Here is a 20,152-nt window from a genome sequence, read left to right as displayed (position 1 = left end):
TTTCTGAATGTTGAGCTTTAAGCCAACTTTTTCACTCTCCTCTTTTCACTTTCATCAAGAGGCTTTTTAGTTCCTCTTCACTTTCTGCCATAAGGGTGGTGTCATCTGCATATCTGAGGTTATTGATATTTCTCCTGGCAATCTTGATTCCAGCTTGTGCTTCTTCCAGTCCAGTGTTTCTCATGATGTACTCTGCATATAAGTTAAATAAGCAGGGTGACAATATACAGCCTTGACGTACTCCTTTTCCTATTTGGAACCAGTCTCTTGTTCCATGTCCAGTTCTAACTGTTGCTTCTATATATATATATATATCTCATAAAAACTCATATTTTCTAACATTGCTTCTGAGGAAAATATTCCTTTTTTAAAACCATCAGAATTGGATCTCCCAGTTCTGACAGTGGGCATTCAAAATTTTCTGTAGCAGGTTTAAAGAAGGTGAGGGAGGAAAAGGCCCATATTTTAACCCAGGCTAATTCTCTGGCTTATGTTTTCTTAATCCCCTGCCCTCCCAGCGTCTTGGTTGCCTTAGCAGTTACCCCTTTCCTTCTGAATGCAAACCTCAAACACCTAGAATGGGCCTGGCAGCAGGGCTAACCAGCTTGGGTCTATCTAAACTTCAAAAAGTTACTCATGTAATTTTGACCCTGTGGGGTTGTATCCTAGATCTATTATCTCTCAAGGATAATTCTTTTAAGTAGAATTGCCTACTCAATACATATGCTCTTCTAAACTATTGATACTGGCAAACTGTCCTAAAATGTCTTTTCAGTAATAAATGAGAGTATTGTTTTCCTCCACACCTATGAAAAAGGTTTGTTATTTGTATAATTGAGACTGTAACAGCAGTGAAGACCTTCCAGCTGGTTGGAAAATGGTCAAAAAGAGCCAGAAGACACTGGCTTGGGGTGTTAACTATGGTTAGAAGGTAGAGCCAGCACACACAGGTGGAACCTTCCACCAGAGAAGGGAGCACCCAGGGTTTTTTGTTTATCTTTTGGCTGTGCCACATGGCATGTGGGATCTTAGTTCCCCAACCAGGTATCAAACCTGTGCCCCTGCTTTAGCAGCGTGGAGTCTTAACCACTAAGGGCAGTCAGTGCTTAGTCACTCAGTTTAACTCTTTGCGACCCCGTGGACTGGAGCCCGCCAGGCTCCTCTGTGGGATTTTCCAGGCAAGAATACTGGAGTGGGTTGCCATTTTCTTCTCCAGAGGATCTTCCTGACCCAGGGATTGAACCCACATCTCCAGTGTCTCCTGCACACTGCCGGCTTATTCTTTACCGCTGAGCCACTAAACTACTAGGGAATTCCCATGGTTTTTTGTTTGTTTGTTTAAATCAGCTGCCCAGATACGGAGCAAAGGGAAAAAAAGGCACAAGCCTTTTATTAAAAGCTCAAACAGCAAAAAAGAGATTCAGCATCCTTATCACAAAAAATGGCTGGCTCTTAGCCAAGCATCCTATTGATTGCTCTTTATGACTTTTTATGATACCTTTGCGCTCTCTGCCATCTCTTGTATGACAGCCGATTCCCACAGACTTTCTTAGGTATCCTACTCCCAGCCGTTGACATGCACACGCAGTGGTACTTGTTTCTCTTCTCCCAGATGGTGGAGTCTTGGCCCAGGACCTGGAGGAGTTAGCGGTCAGAACTATGCATTGCCCCTCTGGTTCCTTGGCCCCAAGGAAGTTTATTGTAATGCTTGAGGTTACAACTAAAGGGGAGAGAGGTCTGGCAGAGGGCTGAGGCCCAGAAGCAAATACCTACTCCTCCCGCACCCTCCAGACTCCTCACCCTGGCTACATATGGGACAAGGATCCAGGCAGCTGTTGGACTTAGCTGCTCCAAGATTTTGGTGCTCTTAAATCTGCCTACCCCTTGCACGCTTGGAAAAAATAATTTAAAAAAGAAAACTCCATTTGCCGCTGGGTAGGGCTTATTCACAAGGGGCTTATTTTCTTTGGCTTCACTGTTGCTTGTGATTTGAGTAGGCAGGCAGTACAGGTGAGAAAACAGTAAGTTGCGCCATACCCAAGGTGGCAGGGCCTGTCTGCAATTTCTTACTACCCTAGTGCCCTTTTCCGAGTTTCTCTCAGGCCAGTGGGACAAGGTTCAATCAAATGTTATCCTGCTTGTTTTCGAATGGGTCTTAATGCTACATAAGCACTGTGTGTTTTTTGTCGCAATGTGACATTTGACATGTACAAAACACCCAGGAAATAGTGCTTTTCAAGGGACAGTGCTCCCTCAAAAGTTTAAATGTGCTTCTGTGCTCTTAACTTTCATTCCTCCCCGCCTCATTCCCTTTCCTACCTTTTTTTCTCTGCTCTCCTCCTTTTTCTGTATGTGATTGCGGGTAGTGATGGAGTGTAACCCTACTGAAAACCGCTACAGAAGATAACAGTTTCTTGTTGGATATAAATTTATTGATGGCAGGGGTTTTTCACATTCTAGAGTCGATAGAGGCTGAGTACACAAGAGTAGGAGCTCAAACAGGAATGGATGACGAGGCTTCCTCGGTGGCTCAGTGGTAAAGAATCTGCCTGCCAGTGCAGGAGACAAAAGTTGGATCTCTGATCTGGGAGGATCTCACATGCCACGGAAGAACTAAGCCTGTGTGCTGCAACTATTGAGCCTGTGCTCTGGAGCCTGGAGACTGTAACTACTGCACCCAGGAGCAGCAACCACCAAAGCCCTTGTGCCTCAGAGCCCTTGCTCCGCAATGAGAAGCCCATGCGCTGCAACAAGGAGTAGCTCCCACTCGTGGCAACTAGAGAAAAACCCCTGCTGCAAAGAAGACCCAGCACAGCCAAAAATAAAGTTATATGCATTAATTTTAAAAAAGAATGGATGACAGGCAGGTGGGTGCAATGTACTTTAGTTTAGAATTTCTGAGTGAACCTATTATTCTACCCCCTCCATCGAGGAAAGGACAACCCTTGGATCCTCGGAGCTAGCACACTGATTGGCATAGAATAGACACTGAATTACATTAGATGAATATGGTGATTTTGAGGATTATTTATTTGATGGATGAAGGTCGGTAAGTGATGAATCACAACTTGGTTCAGCTCTTAAGTCTTCCAGCCTCTGTTAATACCACCTGAGCCTTAGTGGGGGATTCAATACAGTCCTCACCGTAATTGCGGCAAAGAGGAATAAAGCCCCAAACTGAGACAACAGCGCTATGAACACCAGTGCGCCCGGCCTTAGGGGCTGCGCGCGCAACCACGCCAGGTGCGGGTCAGGTGACTGCATTTCCCTGGCAACAGCTTTGTTGTTAGCAACCAAGCTGCAGTCCCACGGTGGTCCAGGCAGGGCTGCCCGGGGGGCGGAAGGCACCTGCCATGAATCCGCCGGGATCCTTGGGGGTCCTGGAGGAGAAGGAGGAGGAACATTTAGCCCCCCCAATTCTCGGACCCTCCATACATTCTGATAATCCTCAGGAGCGGATCCAGGCCCGGCGCCTGCGCATCGCGGCGCGCCTGGAAGCTCGGAGGCGGTGAGTCAGGGTTTGGGCGCGTTCTTCCGAGGAGCGCCCAGGGTGCGGGTGACCCAGATGCTGAAATGAGGTGGTGGCTTCTCCAGGCCGGAGCCCCTGCAGTGAGGGGCTCGCGTGCCCTACGTGTGAGCTGGTCTTGCTTCTTGATGAGATAGAAAACTTTTCTACCAGAAGGTTCAAACAAAGTATGTGATATTAAAGCACTGAATACACTTAGTAAAGTGAAAGATGGAAAAGGAATCCCTCCAGCACGTTCACGGAGAGCCTGCTGCGCCAGGCACTGTGGGCCGTACCTGAAGATGTTGGGGCTTCATGACCTGTCGTCCGAGGTCTGTCTTTCCTCCTTGACTCCCAGCCTGCCTTCCTTCCACAAGGGGTTACAGAGCAGACCTCGGCTATCACTTCTGTTGGTCTCAGTGGCTTAACTGGTTGTGTGACACAAATACCTTTTCCTGCAGGGTCTGAGGCTGATAACCATACCATTCTCAGGCTGGGGTTGCCACCCCCGTCCACTTACAGACTTTGTGGCCTGTCTTAAGAAGGGGGACCGATGGGAATTTGCGTGAACCCGTGACCGCTTGAACACCCGCCCTGTGTAACAGCACTTATATCTCGTCCTGCTGGTCAGGGTCAGCTGCCTTGCCAAGACGGTGCTTCTCTTGTTGTCTGCCAGCCTTTGGACACAAGGGCCCTAAAGTGATGTGGCTGTGTTCCAACAAAAACTTTACTTAAGGACACTGAAATTTGCATTTCATATAATGTTAATGTGTCACAGAATATTCTTCATCTTTAGATCTTTTTTTCTAAATTGATACACTTCATATTTTATAGCAGTTTTAGTTTCACAGAAGAATTGAGTGGAAACTACAGAGGTTTCCCATTTACCCCCTACTTCCACACATGTATGAAGCTTCCCTGGTGGCTCAAATGGTAAAGAATCTGACTGCAATGTGGGAGACCTGGATTTGATCCCTGGGTTGGAAAGATCCCCTAGAGAAGGAAATGGCAACCCACTCCAGGATTCTTGCCTGGAGAATCCCATGGACAGAGGACCTGGTGGGCTACAGTCCATGGGGTCACAAAGAGTCACACCCGACTGAGTGACTAACACACACTCTACACATGTATAACCTCCTCCACTATCAATATTCTTCACCAGAATGGTACATTGGTTACAACAGTTAGATCTTGATAAATATATAATGACATGTATCTACCATCACAGTATTGTACTGAAGAGTTTCACTGCCCTAAAAATCCCCTGTGCTCTGCCTATTCATCTTGATCTCAAAAAAAAAACCATTTGAAAATGTAAAAAAATCATTCTTCACTCCTGAGCCGTACAAAAGCAAGTGAATCAGATTTGGTGCATCAGCCAAAGTTTGTCAGCCCTGAGATAACAGATCAATGTGATTCTCTGTGGGATATCCAAGTGGTCCTGATCTATCCAGACTCTAGTTTGTCAGCTCAGGAGCATTGACATGGCCCTGCAAGTACGAGGGCTGTATGAGTGTGTATTATCTGTTCCTCCTCGATATAAACTTTCTAATCCTTTTTCCTGACTGAGGTAGAAATAGCGTATCTGGCTCAATCAGTGGCCACATTCCAGGTACCTAACGCCACACTCATATGCTCAAGCAAGGACCTGCAAGGCAGCTGCGATTAGAACTGCTGCTTGCTTGAACTTGCAGTAATTGACAATCATTTTCTTGGCTCCATCCATCCAGTTTTTGCAGGGACCTGACCAGTGAATTAAATGGAGATTTGATAGGCACCACCACTCCCACATCTGTGAGATCCCTAATTGTATTGTGTGCTCAATCGCTCACTCATGTCCAACTCTTTGTGACCCTGTAGACTGTAGCCCACCAGACATCTCTGTCCGTGGAATTTTCCAGGCAAGAATACTGAAATGGATTGCCATTTCCTTCTCCAGGGGATCTTCTCAACCCAGGGATTGAATCCACGTCTCCTGCATTGGCAGGCAGGTTCTTTACCACTGAGCCACCTGAGAAGTCCTTGAGATCCGTAAGGGTGATGCTAATCCCTGCCATAGCCCTGGTCTACAGTATTGTTTTTTATGCACTTGGGTGCAGTTTTGGAGTGTCCATTTGACCTTCCATATGGCTATAGCTCTTACCCACAGGCCAACAACCTAGTGTGAGAATTTCTCAACTTTCTAAGCATGTTAAGATCACCCTTGTTGCTCTTTAGGGAATGGTTTGGAGGAACAAAGATCCCACATGCCCCTCGGGTGGTGGGGGTAGGGGTAAAAAATTCTCTGCCCTTCCAATGCAGGGGAGGCAGGTTCCATGGGGAGCGAGCTAAGATCCTACAGGCACCCCCAGCATTGGAAACTCAGAGTCTTAACCACTGGACCACCAAGGAAATCCTGGATTGTGTTCTTTTTAGTATTTGAATTTTTATCCCTATGGAATATATTTTTGTATATGGTGAAATATACTATGAAAATTTTAAATTTAAATTTAAATCCCCCAGGCCATGCACTGCTGGGCAGAAAGATTTTAAAAAAACAAAACAAAACAAAAATCAAAGTTAGGAAAAAAAGAGTGAAAGATTTTACTTCCTAGAATTTAAACTTCATTTTCTCTATGTTTTTTCCATCCCAGGGAAGCTCTTGGAGAATATTTAGATGGGAAGAAGGAGAGTGAGGAAGATCAAAGCAAGAGCTACAAACAGAAAGAAGAAAGCAGACTGGTAGGAAATGGGGTATAAATGGGTCCCACCAGTCCAGTAGGCTTCACTCTTTCTGTGCTGGGCCTTTGATGCGGCAATGCCATGCCCCGCCTCTCCCTTCTTCTTCCCTCCTGTCCTCTCCCTTCCCTCTTCCCCTCTCCTCAATCTCGGTTCCCAGACTTTAAAACTGTCTCACGGCCCAACTTCTTCACGATGTCTTCCGCGAAACAGGTCAAACTCTTTGAAGTCACACATGGAACCGTTCTTGTCTGTACCGTTCATTTATTTCACTATAGACAATTTTCTGCCTTGCTGGACTTTCCAAATGTGTGTGCATGCGGGGTCCCCAGTGGAACTGTTAGGTTCTAGATGAGCGAAGGCCTCTTTGTGGCTGTGGAGTAGGGCCAAACTTGTACCCAGTGAACACTAAAAGAAAGTCTTTAATCGCTGTCCCATGGTGATGACAGGGCTCCTGAAACAGGTAATAAAGGACTTGAAGCAAGAGGTGCAGGAGGGATAAACAGTAGTTCAAAGCAGGGAGCGTCAACTGGCACAGTGCCACATTTAATTAATTAATTGCATGGAAAAGAGCTCACCCAGCCGGCCTGGTCAGGGAAGGTTCTAAGGAGAAAGTAGGATTGGAGCTGGGTCTTAGAAAGATAGATGGGATTTCTAAAAGTGGGGAGGAGAAGAGATCATTTCTGGAATTGAAATGCAGTTACTGAGAGAAAGTATTCAAATTACTGAAATAGTATTATGGAGCCTCATTTCAGTTCAGTCACTCAGTTGTGTCTGATTATAGAGCCTAGAGATATCTAGAAACAACTGAATTACCTGGACCGTCCTGGGTCAAGGATAAGATGTTTTGTTGTAGTGGAAAGAATATTGAACTGTTAATGGGTATTTGTTCCAGATCTGTTGATAACTGTGAAGTAGATGTCACATCATCCCTTTGGACTTAGGGTACTTTATCTAAAGCTGGATGATCTCTGAGCATTTCTCTGTAGGACAAAAGGAATATTGTATATAATCTTGAAAATACTCTTTTAGTTGATACTGATATAATCTTGAAAATACTTTTCATCCTGAGCACTCAAAAGTTGAGTGTAAAACCAGAGAGAGAATATTGTTTTTATTAGCAGCTTTTCTATGTTGCTTTCACTTAGGACTTAAATCGTGAAGAGTGTTAGCATTGAGTAGGAAATGGTAACCCACTCCAGTATTCTTGCCTGGAAAATTCCATGATGAGAGGAGCCTGGCAGGGCCCTGACCATGGGATTGCAAAAGAGTTGGGTATGACAGAGCACACATGCATGTTGGCATTGAGGAGTATAAAGAACATTTATACATTTCAGTTTATAAAGAAAATACTACCTTTTTCAATATCAAGGCATTAACAACTAGTTCTTCTCCAAGACCTGGGCAGGAGGGGCCACTGCCCTTGACCCTGTACCTTATCAATAATTTTTTTAAAAATGGTAATTCTTTTTGTTTCCTGTTTGCTGCTGCTGCTGCTAAGTCGCTTCAGTCGTGTCCAACTCTGTGCAACCCCATAGACGGCAGCCCATCAGGCTCCACCGTCCCTGGGATTCTCCAGGCAAGAACACTGGAGTGAGTTGCCATTTCCTTCTCCAATGCATGAAAGTGAAAAGTGAAAGTAAAGTCGCTCAGTTGTGTCCGACTCTTAGTGACCCCATGGACTGCAGCCTACCAGGCTCCTCCATCCATGGGATTCTCCAGGCAAGAGTACTGAAGTGGGGTGCCGTTGCCTTGGTCAACTCCAAGTTTATAAAGATATTCTTCCATGCTTTGTTTTTAGACAGTTCATTGTTCAACTGTTTATTTACATTCGGTCTATAATCTGTCTGGAATCCATTTTTTGTGTGTGGTGTAAAAGTAGGGCCCCAGGTTCATTGTTTTCTAAATAGATCTTTAATTAACCCAGCACCATTTAAAGAGAAGATCATTCTTTCCCCTCTGCATTGCAATGCACCTTTGTTGCAAACGAGATGATCATACATGTGTGTTTGTTTTCTAGATTTTCTGTTCTGTTGGTCATTTGTCCATCTTTGTGCCACTTCCACATTATTTTAATTACTGTAGCCAAATGGCAGCCCTTGATACCCTAGAGTAAGTCCTCCAGCTTTGTGATTCTTCAGAGTTGTCTTGGCTGTTCTTGACCCTTTGTATTTCCACATAAATTTTATAATTATTTTCTCAATTTCCACCAGAAAACCTGCTGGGATTTTAATTGAGATCAGGTTGAAAGTACAGATCAATTTGGGAAAGAATTAATATCTTACCAATATAGATTTGCAACCCATGAGTATAAAATATCCCTTATTTTGCATATAAGTATTCTTTAATATCACTTAGCAATGTTTTACACTTTTTGTCGAGGTTTAATTGTTTGTTGTTGATATGTAAAAGTATAATTGGTTTTGACATATTGACCTGATAGCCAGCAGCGTGGTCAAATTCACTTGTTAATTTTCATAGTTAACCTGTGGGTTCTTTTTTTAACATATAATCGTATCATCTGAAAATGACAGTTTTATCTTTTCCTGTTCAATTTTGATACTTAAAAACTTGTTTTTCTTGCTTTGCTGCACTAGATATGCTTCTAGCCCATTGAATAAAAGTGGTAATGAGGAGAGTCCTGTGTCCTGTTCTGGCCCTCCTCCAGATGCGTCCCCTCAAGTAGACTTGCCTCAAGTTTATTCAGAGCCCAAGTGCTCCCATAAGAGAACAGAACTCCAAATTCCCTGTCCAAATGGTTCTGAGCCCACTTTCAAGGCCTGCATCAGCCGCTTCCTAGGTTTTGTTCTGCTTAGGGATGGCCAAAGGGTTTAATAGAGCTCCCATGTGTGGTCTGAGACGTTCACATGCCGGCATCTGAAGCCCTTCATGGTGCAGGATGCGGAGCTAGGAGTATGAAGAGAATGGCCTGGGCTCCAGGCTGGTGGCCAGGGGCTGGGCTCTAGGCTGGGGGCTGATACTGTCTCCCCCTTAGCCATCAAGTTCTGAGTTGAGCTCCGAGTCATAGTATGAATTCAAACCAGGACTTCTGTTATGAAGGTACCAAGGTAGGAAGACACAATGTGTTTAATGGCTTATTACACTGAATTATAATTTTTAAATATCTAGGTATGTGATATGTGGACCTTCATTTAAACTCTTACCCGGGGTCTCAAAAATGTTAGGATGTGTCTATTAATCTGTTGGTGACAGCAACGTTTGCAGTTTTACTTTGGATCTTAAATACTTGATTCAGATATTTCTGATGTTCACATTATCTGAGTAGAAAATATAAAATTGCTCAAAACTACAGGAAAGTCGATACTTCCTTATGCATTTAAAACCATTTGGCACAAGTGATAAGGCTGGAGCTGTTTAAAAAAGTCTGAAGCACCCTGGAGATCTGGGTTAAAGTTCAGTTATGTATTCATTAAAGCCACATTTCAAAATTTCCATAGAAGAGAGAGAGGAAATAGAGTCTCTGACCATTTCAGTGACTTCTCAGAGGAGAGAAATTTATAGGTTCCTCATTCAGAAATGATCTGAGAGTTGGAAAATTTTTAAGTTCTAGAACAGACTTGGAAAAACTCAGACATAACCTGAGGATACCTGAACTTTTTGTTGAGAGGATGTATTATCTTGAAATCAAGACATCACCAAAAAGTCAGGAGTGAAGATGCTGAGTGTGAACTTTACAAAGAGGAATATAGAAGAGGGGTTCCAGTAGCCTTTGAGGGAGGGGTCGTGCAGTCAATTACAGGAGTCGCCTGTGTTAGAACACCTCTAGCCAAAGGTCCCACATAACATTAGCTTAAACAAGATAGAAGCTTATTTCTCTGGTTCATTTAATAGCTCAGAGTGGACATAGTCCAGGGCTGATATGGGGGTTCCTCGAGGTTGGGAACCTCAGCTCCTTCCGCCCTTCCTTAGGTTGCCTCTGTCTGCTGACCATGACATACTTAGCATCACGTGCCAGCCTGGGAGATAGAGAAAAAGAGGGCAGGAGAGGGCACAGCTTCCCCTTCAAGGCATCATTCAGAAGTGGCACAGGCACTGCTGCTCATGTGCATTCTAGCTGCAAGGGATATTGGGAGGTGTATCTTTTTGGAGAGGTCAAATGCCCAGCTAAAATGGGTGTTCTGTTATTAAAAGGAGAGGGGGGAAATGGACATTGCAGGACAACTATTATTATTATATGTCTCACCTCCCCAACTGAGATTCTTAGAAAGGACCCTGGCAGTGTCAATCACTCAGAGGCCTGTTGGAGAAAGTGCCGAGATGTGCCCAGAGCACATGCCCTCGTCCTGGTGGGCTGGTCCCTTCTCTAGTGACACTAAAACTGAAGTACATCCAGAAGTGCAGAATGCTTGTAGATCAAAAGCTGTAACGTCGCTTCATGAGTGTCCTGATGGAAACGGGTTGCTAAGTAGCTTCTACTCTTAAAAGTCATCAGATCAGATCAGATCAGTCGCTCAGTCGTGTCCGACTCTTCGCAACCCCATGAATCGCAGCACGCCAGGCCTCCCTGTCCATCACCAACTCCCGAAGTTCACTCAGACTCACGTCCATCGAGTAAGTGATGCCATCCAGCCATCTCATCCTCTGTCGTCCCCTTCTCCTCCTGCCCCCAATCCCTTCCAGCATCAGAGTCTTTTCCAATGAGTCAACTCTTCGCGTGAGGTGGCCAAAGTACTGGAGTTTCAGCTTTAGCATCATTCCTTCCAAAGAAATCCCAGGGCTGATCTCCTTCAGAATGGACTGGTTGGATCTCCTTGCAGTCCAAGGGACTCTCAAGAGTCTTCTCCAACACCATAGTTCAAAAGCATCAATTCTTTGGCGCTCAGCCTCCTTCACAGTCCAACTCTCACATCCATACATGACCACAGGAAAAACCATAGCCTTGACTAGACAAACCTTTGTTGGCAAAGTAATGTCTCTGCTTTTGAATATGCTATCTAGGTTGGTCATAAGTCATCAGGCAGCTTTTAATTCCTGCTTGGTTGGATCGCACAGCTACAGACAGTTGTGCAAGTGTTTCTAGCTTTATAAATTCTTATTTGGTTTCAGAAACTGGCTAAACTGCTGCTCTGTGGCACTGAGTTGGTGACAAATATCCAGGTAGCTGCAGATATCAGAGAGATCCACAGGCGAGTCGAGGAAGAGGAGATCAAGCGTCAGAGGTGAGGAACCTCCTGGGCTTTGCAGCCTGGGGGATGTGAAATGTCTCTTCTCTGGGTCCCCAAATTCTCCCAGTTCTTTATCAAACCTGGTCTAGAAGGATCCACTTCATGGCCTTTTTGAGTCCCCCTTCCCTCCGCTCCTCCCTCCCTCTCCCCCTCCTTCATTGCTTCCCTCCTCCTTCCTCAAGTGTTACCTTTCTAATGTGTTCCAAGCCCGGTGGATACAAAGAGGAGTGGACATGGCCTCTGCTCTTGATGTTCATAGTCTGGTTGAGATAGATGTGCAACCTCCACCCCACCATGATTTGCGTTAAAATAAAGGGAATGGTTACCCACTCCAGTATTCTTGCCTGGAGAATTCCATGGACAGAGGAGCCTGGTGGGCTACAGTTCATGAGATCACAAAGAGTCAGACATGACGGAGCGACTAGCACACGTTACAAAGGTATGTATGGGCTTCCCGTGTGGTGCAGTGGCAAAGAATCCACCTCCCAGTACAGGAGACGTGAGAGACGTGGGTTTGATCCCTGGGTCAGGAAGATCCCCTGGAGTAGGATATGACACCCCACTCTGGTATTCTTGCCTGGAGAATCCCATGGATGGAGGAGCCTAGCAGGCTACAATCTTTGGGGTCACAAAGAATCAGACACGACTGAGCACACACAGTACATTACATAACAAAGTTGTGTATAAGAGTTATGGAAACATGTATAAGGTGACCTTTAATTTTCCCTGGAGAGATTAGAGAAAACTTTTCAGGCAAAGTGATATTTGAGGTGGGCCATAAGGGATGAATAGGAGTTGGAGGAACCAAGGAGTGGGCATATCAGGAACAACTTGTACAGAGGCATGAGATTGTATGATGCTTGGGAATGGCATAAAAGTGAGGGATGTATAGGGGTGGTGGAAGAAAAGGATGGGGTTGAGAAGGTAGATTAAGTTGTTCTGGGTTTAAACTAGGACTTCCCTGGTGGCTTAGAGGATAAAGCATCTGCCTGCAATGCAGGAGACCCAGGTTTGATCCCTGGGTCAGGAAGATTTCCCTGGAAAAGGAAATGGCAACCCACTCCAGTATTCTTGCCTGGAAAATCCCATGGACAGAGGAGCCTGTAGGCTACAGTCCATGGGGCCACAAAGAGTTGGACATTTAATCATAAAAACCAGACCCATGAAGGCTGTGTACAAATGTAGCAGCATGTTAAAGAACGTTAAGCAGCATGTTAAGGAGTCCACGACTGGAAGTATAGAGGGTCGGGGGATGATGGAAACTCTTCAGTGGCCAACTCTCAGCTCCAGGCCTCAGCAGGTGGGTGGTTGGCACACCTACCTCCCAGGGTTCAGCTTCCTTGACAGGGAGACAGAAGCTGCTTAGCAGGATTCCGCTTCCTTGGTTTGCACACAGAGGACTGATAACATCAGGATCAGAGGTCCTCTTTGGCTTGTTCTTCAATGAATTCCTTACCTATAGTCCAATTACAAAAGCAGCCCACAGGGCCATCTTGCTTCTCTCAGCAGGTACATACACAGTGCGATTTTCACAACAGTATTTTCATTGGTTCTACATAAGTTCAGTTCAGTTCAGTTCAGTCACTCAGTCGTGTCCGACTCTTTGCAGCCCCATGGACTGCAGCACGCCAGGCCTCCCGGTCCATCACCAACTCCCGGAGTTTACCCAAACTCATCTCCATTGAGTTGTTGATGCCATCCAACCATCTCATCCTCTGTCGTCCCCTTCTCCTCCTGCCCTCAATCTTTCCCAGCATCAGGGTCTTTTCCAATGAGTCAGCTCTTTGCATCAGGTGGCCAAAGTATTGGAGTAGTTCTCTCCATTAGCAGCTTTACCACTGTCACTAAGATATCATTTATTCTTTTTTTTTTCTGGATTTGTTTATTCATTTATTTATTTTTGGTTGTGTTGGGTCTTTGTTGCTAGTTGTGGGGAGCAGGAGCTGCTCTTTATTGCGGTGCACTGCCTTCTCCTTGCGGTGGTTTCTCTTGTTGTGGAGCATGGGCTCTAGGCACGCAGGCTCCAGCAGTTGCAACTCACGGGCTTAGTTGTCCCACGTCATGTGGGATCTTCTCAGACCAGAGGTCAAACGTGTGTCCCCTGTGTTGGCAGGCAGATTCTTTACCACTTCCCTGAGCCACCAGGGAAGCCTGATATAATTTATTCTTGAAATTTCCCACTGCCTGTCAAGGCCTGGGGACTGAACTGACTGATCTCCAGCAGGGTGACTGTGGAAAGGCCCTGAGGGCCCCATTGAGTACTCGGGCTTCTCCTGAAGCCCCTGAGAAGAAATGGAAGGTCGTGGGTAGCGGCTGTAAGATAAATGTGGGTTTTGGAAATGTAACCCGACAGCTGTTACTCATGTTTTGGGAAAAAAAAAAAAAGTTAATGGAATGATAAGATGTCCTCCATGCCCTAGCTTGGAAGGTGGGAAGGAGAGAAGGGATCATGAGATATTTATGTTGTAATTCTTTTCATTAAGGGAGTTTGCATTCTTGTTTGGGGACGATCTCATAGAAGAACCAGTTACTGAAGTTGGGAGAGTGTTGCAGGCACATGTCCTGGTCAGAAGGGGCCTCACATCTCAGCCCTAATGCCTTCTTCTATCCAGTCCCTTCCTTGGTGTGCTCCATCACATGGTTTCTTTGGCATTTTTGAAATTCTGGGAGACCACTCCTATTTTTCATTGCTAATGGTGGTATTTCCTTTTTGTATGTTCTATTATTAAAAGATAGTAATAGGAGTGCCATTTGTTAAGTGACTACTGTGCTGGGAATCATCATGTTTAATCCTGACAACGGTCACAAGAAGGTAGATACTTCCGCCCTCTCTATTCTATAGCTGAGAAAAATGGGGCCTACAGAGGTTAAGCAATTTGCCTAAAGTTGAGAGCCAGTAGCAAAATCAGGATTTGAACACAAGCTATAGGACTTGTGACCAAGTGCTTGTGATCAAGAGTCACCGTCTTACTCAGAGGATATGACCAGTTGACTCTCGAACTGTGTGTGTGTTTGTACAGCTTTAATGCTGATCCATTTTTGTCCTGGGTCACTTTGTTTATTTGGCCTGTTGTTTACAGTCAAGCTTTAAACTAAAAGAAGATTTCTTAGAGTCTGGTTTGGTTTGCAGTGGTTCTAAGGGCTTGGTTCCCTGGCCTGTTTTCCAGATCCTAGAGAATCAGCCCATACTCTTGGAAAGCAGCCTCCAGAACTGGTTTGTTTATATATTTGCAGACTTGAAAAGCTGGAGAACGAGGTCAAGACCAGCCAGGACAAATTTGATGAGATCACCGTCAAGTGGGAGGAGGGCAAGCAGCGGACAATCCCTCAGGAGCTGTGGGAAATGCTCAATGCCCAGCAGGTGCACTGCGCAGGGCTGATCGAAGATAAGAACAAGCTGATCAGCGAGTTACAGCAGGCAAGAGCCTGGCCCTGGGTCCCGCCACAGGGGATGGAGCTGGGGGAATGCATGCTTTTCCTGAATGGAGAAAGGCAGAGGCCTTACTTCATTACCAAGAATGTGGTACAGCTTGGGCAATACAAGCTGTATTGTATGTATGTATGTATTGTATGTATGTAAAAATATTTTTAATCAAAGTATGGTTGAATTACTATGTTGTGTTAATTACGGCTATATAGCAAAGTGACTTAGTTATACATAGATATACATTCTTTTTCATATTCTTTTCCATTATGGTTTATCACAGGATATATTAAATATAGTTCCTGTGCTCTACAGTAGGACCTTGTTGTTTCAGGCTATACACTTTTTTTTTAAAAGATTATTGTGTTAAAAAAAAAAGTATATATTTATTGTTTGGCTGTGTCAGTTGGGGCACACAGGCTCTTTAGTTGTGGTGTGCAAGCTTAGTTGCTTGGTAGCATGTGGAATCGAACCAGTGTCTCCTACCTTGCAAGGTGAATTCTTGGCCATTGGACCACCAGGGAAGTCCCTCAGGCAATATCCGGAAGAAAAAGTTCTGTAGTCATTTTAGAATCATTGGCTGCCTAAGAGAAAGATGTCCTGTTGTAGTAAATGCCATTTCAGGCTTTCTGTGCTTAGTTAAGGAATGGAAGAAAAAGTTCTGTAGTCATTTTAGAATCATTGGCTGCCTAAGAGAAAGATGTCCTGTTGTAGTAAATGCCGTTTCAGGCTTTCTGTGCTTAGTTAAGGAATGGAACAGTCTGCAGTAAATGTGTGCCCGTGTTAGAACATGGACATTCGTTGCTCGGCAGGAGCCACCCGGGTTTTCTGGGAGCCTGCAGGGAGATTTGCAGCAAGTAGTCCTCTCGGGGTTTGATCCTGGGCTTCTCGTTGAGGCTTTGCCCTGAGCTGAGCCCATGGGCTCCAAAGACCCATGCTTCTCCCTGGATAGGCGAGGAAGAAGCCTATCCAGCACCTTGCCTCTGTGCAGCTGTATTTTCTAGTGCATGAGCTCATGGGAGGGGTCCGAGGGTGATCTGGGGGTGGGGGGCTGGCAGCCTCTGGCTTCTGTCTCAGTTGGTGACCAACCTTTGATGTGCTCTTCTCTAGGAGTTAAAAATGAAAGATGACCAGTACGTGAAGGATTTGAAGAAACAGTCAGATGACATCTGCCTGCTTCTGGAGAGGATGGAAGAGCAGGTGAAGAATGTGATGAAAACCTTTCGCCAGGAGCTCCAAAATATCGAGGTAATGGTGTGTGAGACAACTGCCCCCTGGCCTGGGAGGAGGCCCCTGGGGGGCAGGCTGGCTTGTCCTAACCACCCAGGGAGGGCCCTAGGCTGCTGTCATTGCTCTGTCTCACTGCTCTCACTGAGGTCTCTGCTCTAGGGTTTCATTCATTTGCTTGTTCATACGTTCCCTCCTCCAACAAATATGCAAGTGTCTACTAAATGGCAAGCACTGTGCCAGGGGCTGGGGCAACAACCAGGGACAAAGTCCTGGATGGGACCTATATTCTAGCAGAGGCAGCTACACAATAGACAGATAGATTACTATGTACATAATTTGACAGGCGGTGATAAGCACTTGGAAAGAAGATAAAACAGGGTAAAGTAAGAGGAGTAGAGGAGGGAGATCAGTGTTCCAGAACATCAGGCCACTTATCCGATGTATTTATGACAGTCGTGGGGAGGGGAAAGGGGCGTGCCAAGCAGAATCCAGGAGCCTGTACTCTGGACTGGCCTGAAATGTTAAGGACTGACATCCAGACAGGCCTTTCCAAATATGGAAAAGAGCCAAGAGGCGGGGGCCTGTCTGTTTGGATTAGCACAGACTTTTCTCTGCATTCCCATCCACCCCCTCCACCCCCTTTCTGTAAGCTCCATGCTGCCTTTGCTTCATGGAAACCCCAGCCACTGCGATGCTCCCACTTGAGTCCCATTGGAATACAAGCCAGGGTTGCTCCTGTGACCTCTAGGCCCTGGCTGTCCCCCACTGGACATAGGACGGCTGGCATATTTCCTTTCACAATCCTTGTGAAGCGTAGGCTTTGTAATAATCCCCATGCAGCTCCTTCCACGGTGCTTTGGGTGAATGAAACCTGACAAGTCTGCATTTGGGTTCAACTTTGTGTGGGTGGAGATGCGATGCTGCTGCTGCTGTCTGAGCGCTCTTTGATGCTGTGGGATCTGCCTGATTAAAGCAGACACAAGAGCCCTTTTTCTTTCTGGTCTCAGAAAGCATTTGAGATGGAGAGACAGGAGCTGCTGACCAGCAATAAGAAGAAATGGGAGCGGGCCTTACAGGCTCACAACGCCAAAGAGGTCAGGGAGTGGCCTGTGGGGGAGGCGGAGAGGGTGTCAGTGGTGATTCGTAGAGTCTGGAGTGACTCCTGCTGAGGCTGAATTTGCCAGCTTTTTTCCCTTGGGGAAGACTGCTGTAGCCCCACATCCTGACTGCGACTGCCGGGGCAGCAGCAGGGCCCGTGGATGGCCCCTTCTTGTGGTGGTGGTGGTTGGTACCACGTGTGTAGCCCTCTGGTTTCACTGGTCCTGCCACTCTCTCCTTTGTTTCCTGGGTATCTCCCCTAGCCATGGGTATTTGTGGCTCAAGAAACTGTTTTAAGACACATTCTAAAGGATGTGAGATTATCAATTTATTTCAGAGACATAAAGAAATAATATGACCAAAATCCATTAGATTTTTTTTTTTTTCTTAGAAATACAAATGTTTGATGGCAGGGTCTGCACTCCTCTTAGAGTCTATAGAGTCAGGACCCTGTTAAGCAATGCAAGCCATTTCCTTTGAGTTCAAAGCCTTGGGGCACAGGGGTTCTGAGAGCAGAGAGACTCCCCTCAGAGTTAGAACAGGGATGGGGCCCGTCCTTCCCCTTTTCTCCCTGTGCCTTTAGCTGGAATATCTGATGAACCGCATCAAGAAAGTGGAGGACTATGAGAAACAGCTCAACAAGCAGAGGATCTGGGACTGTGAAGAGTACAACACAATCAAGATCAAGCTGGAGCAGGACGTGCAGGTGTGACTTGTTTCTCTGCCAGGGTGTCTGGGTGGCTTGGCAGACGGAGCACCTGTGAATGTCTCAACCTTAGCAACTGCCCATAATATTCTAGAGCTAGTCCATCCAACCAATACTTACTCATTATGTGCTCTCAGTGATCATATCTGAAGGAGCTTATTTACAATAAACATGTGGAGGAATTCTTTCTGGTAAAAACCAGTGGAAAACTGCCAAGATGCTGAAGGGGTCTAGAAACCATGGCATGTGAGGGATCATTGAGAGAATTGTGCATTTTTGCTGGGTGGAAGGAAAATATTTCTAGAGCCAGGTAATGGTAGGGTGGCCACCATGCGATGGGTGCCTACCATACTCCAGGCACTTAACACACAGTTTCCTTATAGTAACTGTAATCCTTATAATAACTCGAAGGGGAGAAATCACTAGTGTCATTTTATATGCCATGAAATTGAGGCTCAGAGACAAGGCTGTTTATTTATCTGGTAAATGGTAAGCCCTGGATTCAAACCCAGTTCTGTGTGCCTTGGTAACCTCTGTCTTTCCCAGTATTCCAAACAGCCTCCTGATATTGGTTGAACATAGCAGTAAGGCAGATTCTGACTCACCATCAGAAAGAACTGCCTCATAGTTGGAACTGTCTAACACAGAAAAGGGTCATCCCACAGAACAAAGAGTCCTTTTATGTCATACAGTATTCAGAGGCTGAATGACTGTGTCTGTCTTCAGTGTAGAAGAAGGATTCCTGCAGTGGGAAGGGGGTTAGATTTTCTGGTTTCTAAAGTTCTGTACAAACCTAGGATTCTGTGTTTCAACATCGGTTAAAAAAAATTATCCCTAATTATATTTAGATGTAACATGGTTGCATCTTAACATTCAAGCATGTTCTGTTCATTTCAGTCTTCATCTAGAAAACCATGTTACAGTTTTTCCACATAGCCTTTGGTAGGATTTCAGTTCTTAACTCCTCTTGTAGCTTTCTAAAATGAGATTAAATTTAAAAAACCCTATTAGGGAACTCCCTGGCGGTCTAGTGGTTAGGACTCAGCACTTTCACTGCCGTGGACCTAAACATTAAAAAAAAAAAAAATCCTATTAGACTAAAAATATTTTTCCAGTCTTGACAATTTTCTTGAGCCTTTCTTAATATTAATGTCAGGGAGCTGAGAGTTACTGACAAGGAACAGTAGACTTTTGTGAAAAAGCAGTGTGGCTTCTGTGGGCTGTACACATTACACTGTTGATGAAAATAGCTATAGTTAAGTTTTCTGAAGTTATCTTGGTTCTATGACTATTTACATGATAGAAGTACATACTGGTCTCTAACAGTGAAATAATGGAACCTCACATTCTTTTTTGTTGTTGTTTTGTTTTTCTTTTTGCAGTAAAGACCTTTAATAAAGATCTACCCTCTTAGCAAATTTTTAAGTATACAGTATTGTTAATCATGAGCTCTTGGTTGTACATTATATTTCCAGGACTTATTCATCTTGCACAGATGAAACTTTGTAACACTTTGACTAGTACCTCCTCACCTTCCCCTCCTCCAGCCCTTGCTACTGCTACTGCTAAGTTACTTCAGTCGTGTCCAACTCTGTGCGACCCCATAGACGGCAGCCCACCAGGCTCCCCTGTCCCTGGGATTCTCCAGGCAAGAACACTGGAGTGGGTTGCCATTTCCTCCTCCAGTGCATGAAAGTGAAAAGTGAAAGTGAAGTCGCTTAGTCGTGTCTGACTCTTCGCGACCCCATGGACTGCAGCCTACCAGGCTCCTCCATCCATGGGATTTTCCAGGCAAGAGTACTGGAGTAGGGTGCCATTGCCTTCTCTGCCTCCAGCCCTTGACCGCCCCTCATTGCAAATTCTCCTCTCTGCTTCTTTTTAATTATTTTAGATCTCACATGTAAGTGAGATCATGCAGTATTTGTCTTTCTGTATCTGGCTTATTTCACTTAGCATAATGTCCTGCATGTCCATTTCTATTGTTGCAAATGGCAGGATTTCCTTTTTTTAAAAGCTAAATAATATGCCATTGTATGTATATAGTGTTAGTTGCTCAGTTGTGTCCAACGCTTTGTGACCCCATGGACTGTAGCCTGCCAGGCTCCTCTTTCCATGGAGATTTTCCAGGCAAGAATACTGGAATGGGTAGACATTCCCTTCTCTGGGGAAATCTTCCCAGCTCAGCTTTGAACGTCAGTCTCCTACATTGCAGGTGAATTCTTTACTGCCTGAGCCACCAGGGAACCTTTTAAAAATCCATTAGTCCATCATCAGATATTTAGATT

General features: G+C 45.2%; 1 protein-coding gene across 3 annotated transcripts in view; it reads left to right on the top strand.

Moving 5' to 3' along the window:
• Positions 1–3,269: 3,269 nt before the first annotated feature.
• Positions 3,270–20,152, top strand: part of DRC1 (dynein regulatory complex subunit 1) — a 37,362-nt gene continuing 20,479 nt past the window's right edge. For 2 of the 3 annotated variants that reach the window (XM_044926149.2, XM_025261409.3), the window contains exons 1-7: positions 3,270–3,508; positions 6,139–6,226; positions 11,291–11,403; positions 14,644–14,827; positions 15,944–16,081; positions 17,071–17,157; positions 17,745–17,867. In XM_044926149.2, the coding sequence (XP_044782084.1) occupies positions 3,354–3,508; positions 6,139–6,226; positions 11,291–11,403; positions 14,644–14,827; positions 15,944–16,081; positions 17,071–17,157; positions 17,745–17,867 (888 nt within the window). In that variant the 5' untranslated portion in view covers positions 3,270–3,353. The remainder of the gene's footprint in view (positions 3,509–6,138; positions 6,227–11,290; positions 11,404–14,643; positions 14,828–15,943; positions 16,082–17,070; positions 17,158–17,744; positions 17,868–20,152) is intronic. The other variant, XM_006046221.4, reaches the window with a different exon arrangement.

The sequence above is a fragment of the Bubalus bubalis genome, chromosome 12, assembly GCF_019923935.1.
Source record: "Bubalus bubalis isolate 160015118507 breed Murrah chromosome 12, NDDB_SH_1, whole genome shotgun sequence".
Classification (NCBI taxonomy): Eukaryota; Metazoa; Chordata; class Mammalia; order Artiodactyla; family Bovidae; genus Bubalus; species Bubalus bubalis.
Note: the sequence above shows the minus strand (reverse complement) of the source record. Positions and strands in the feature narration are given on the sequence as shown.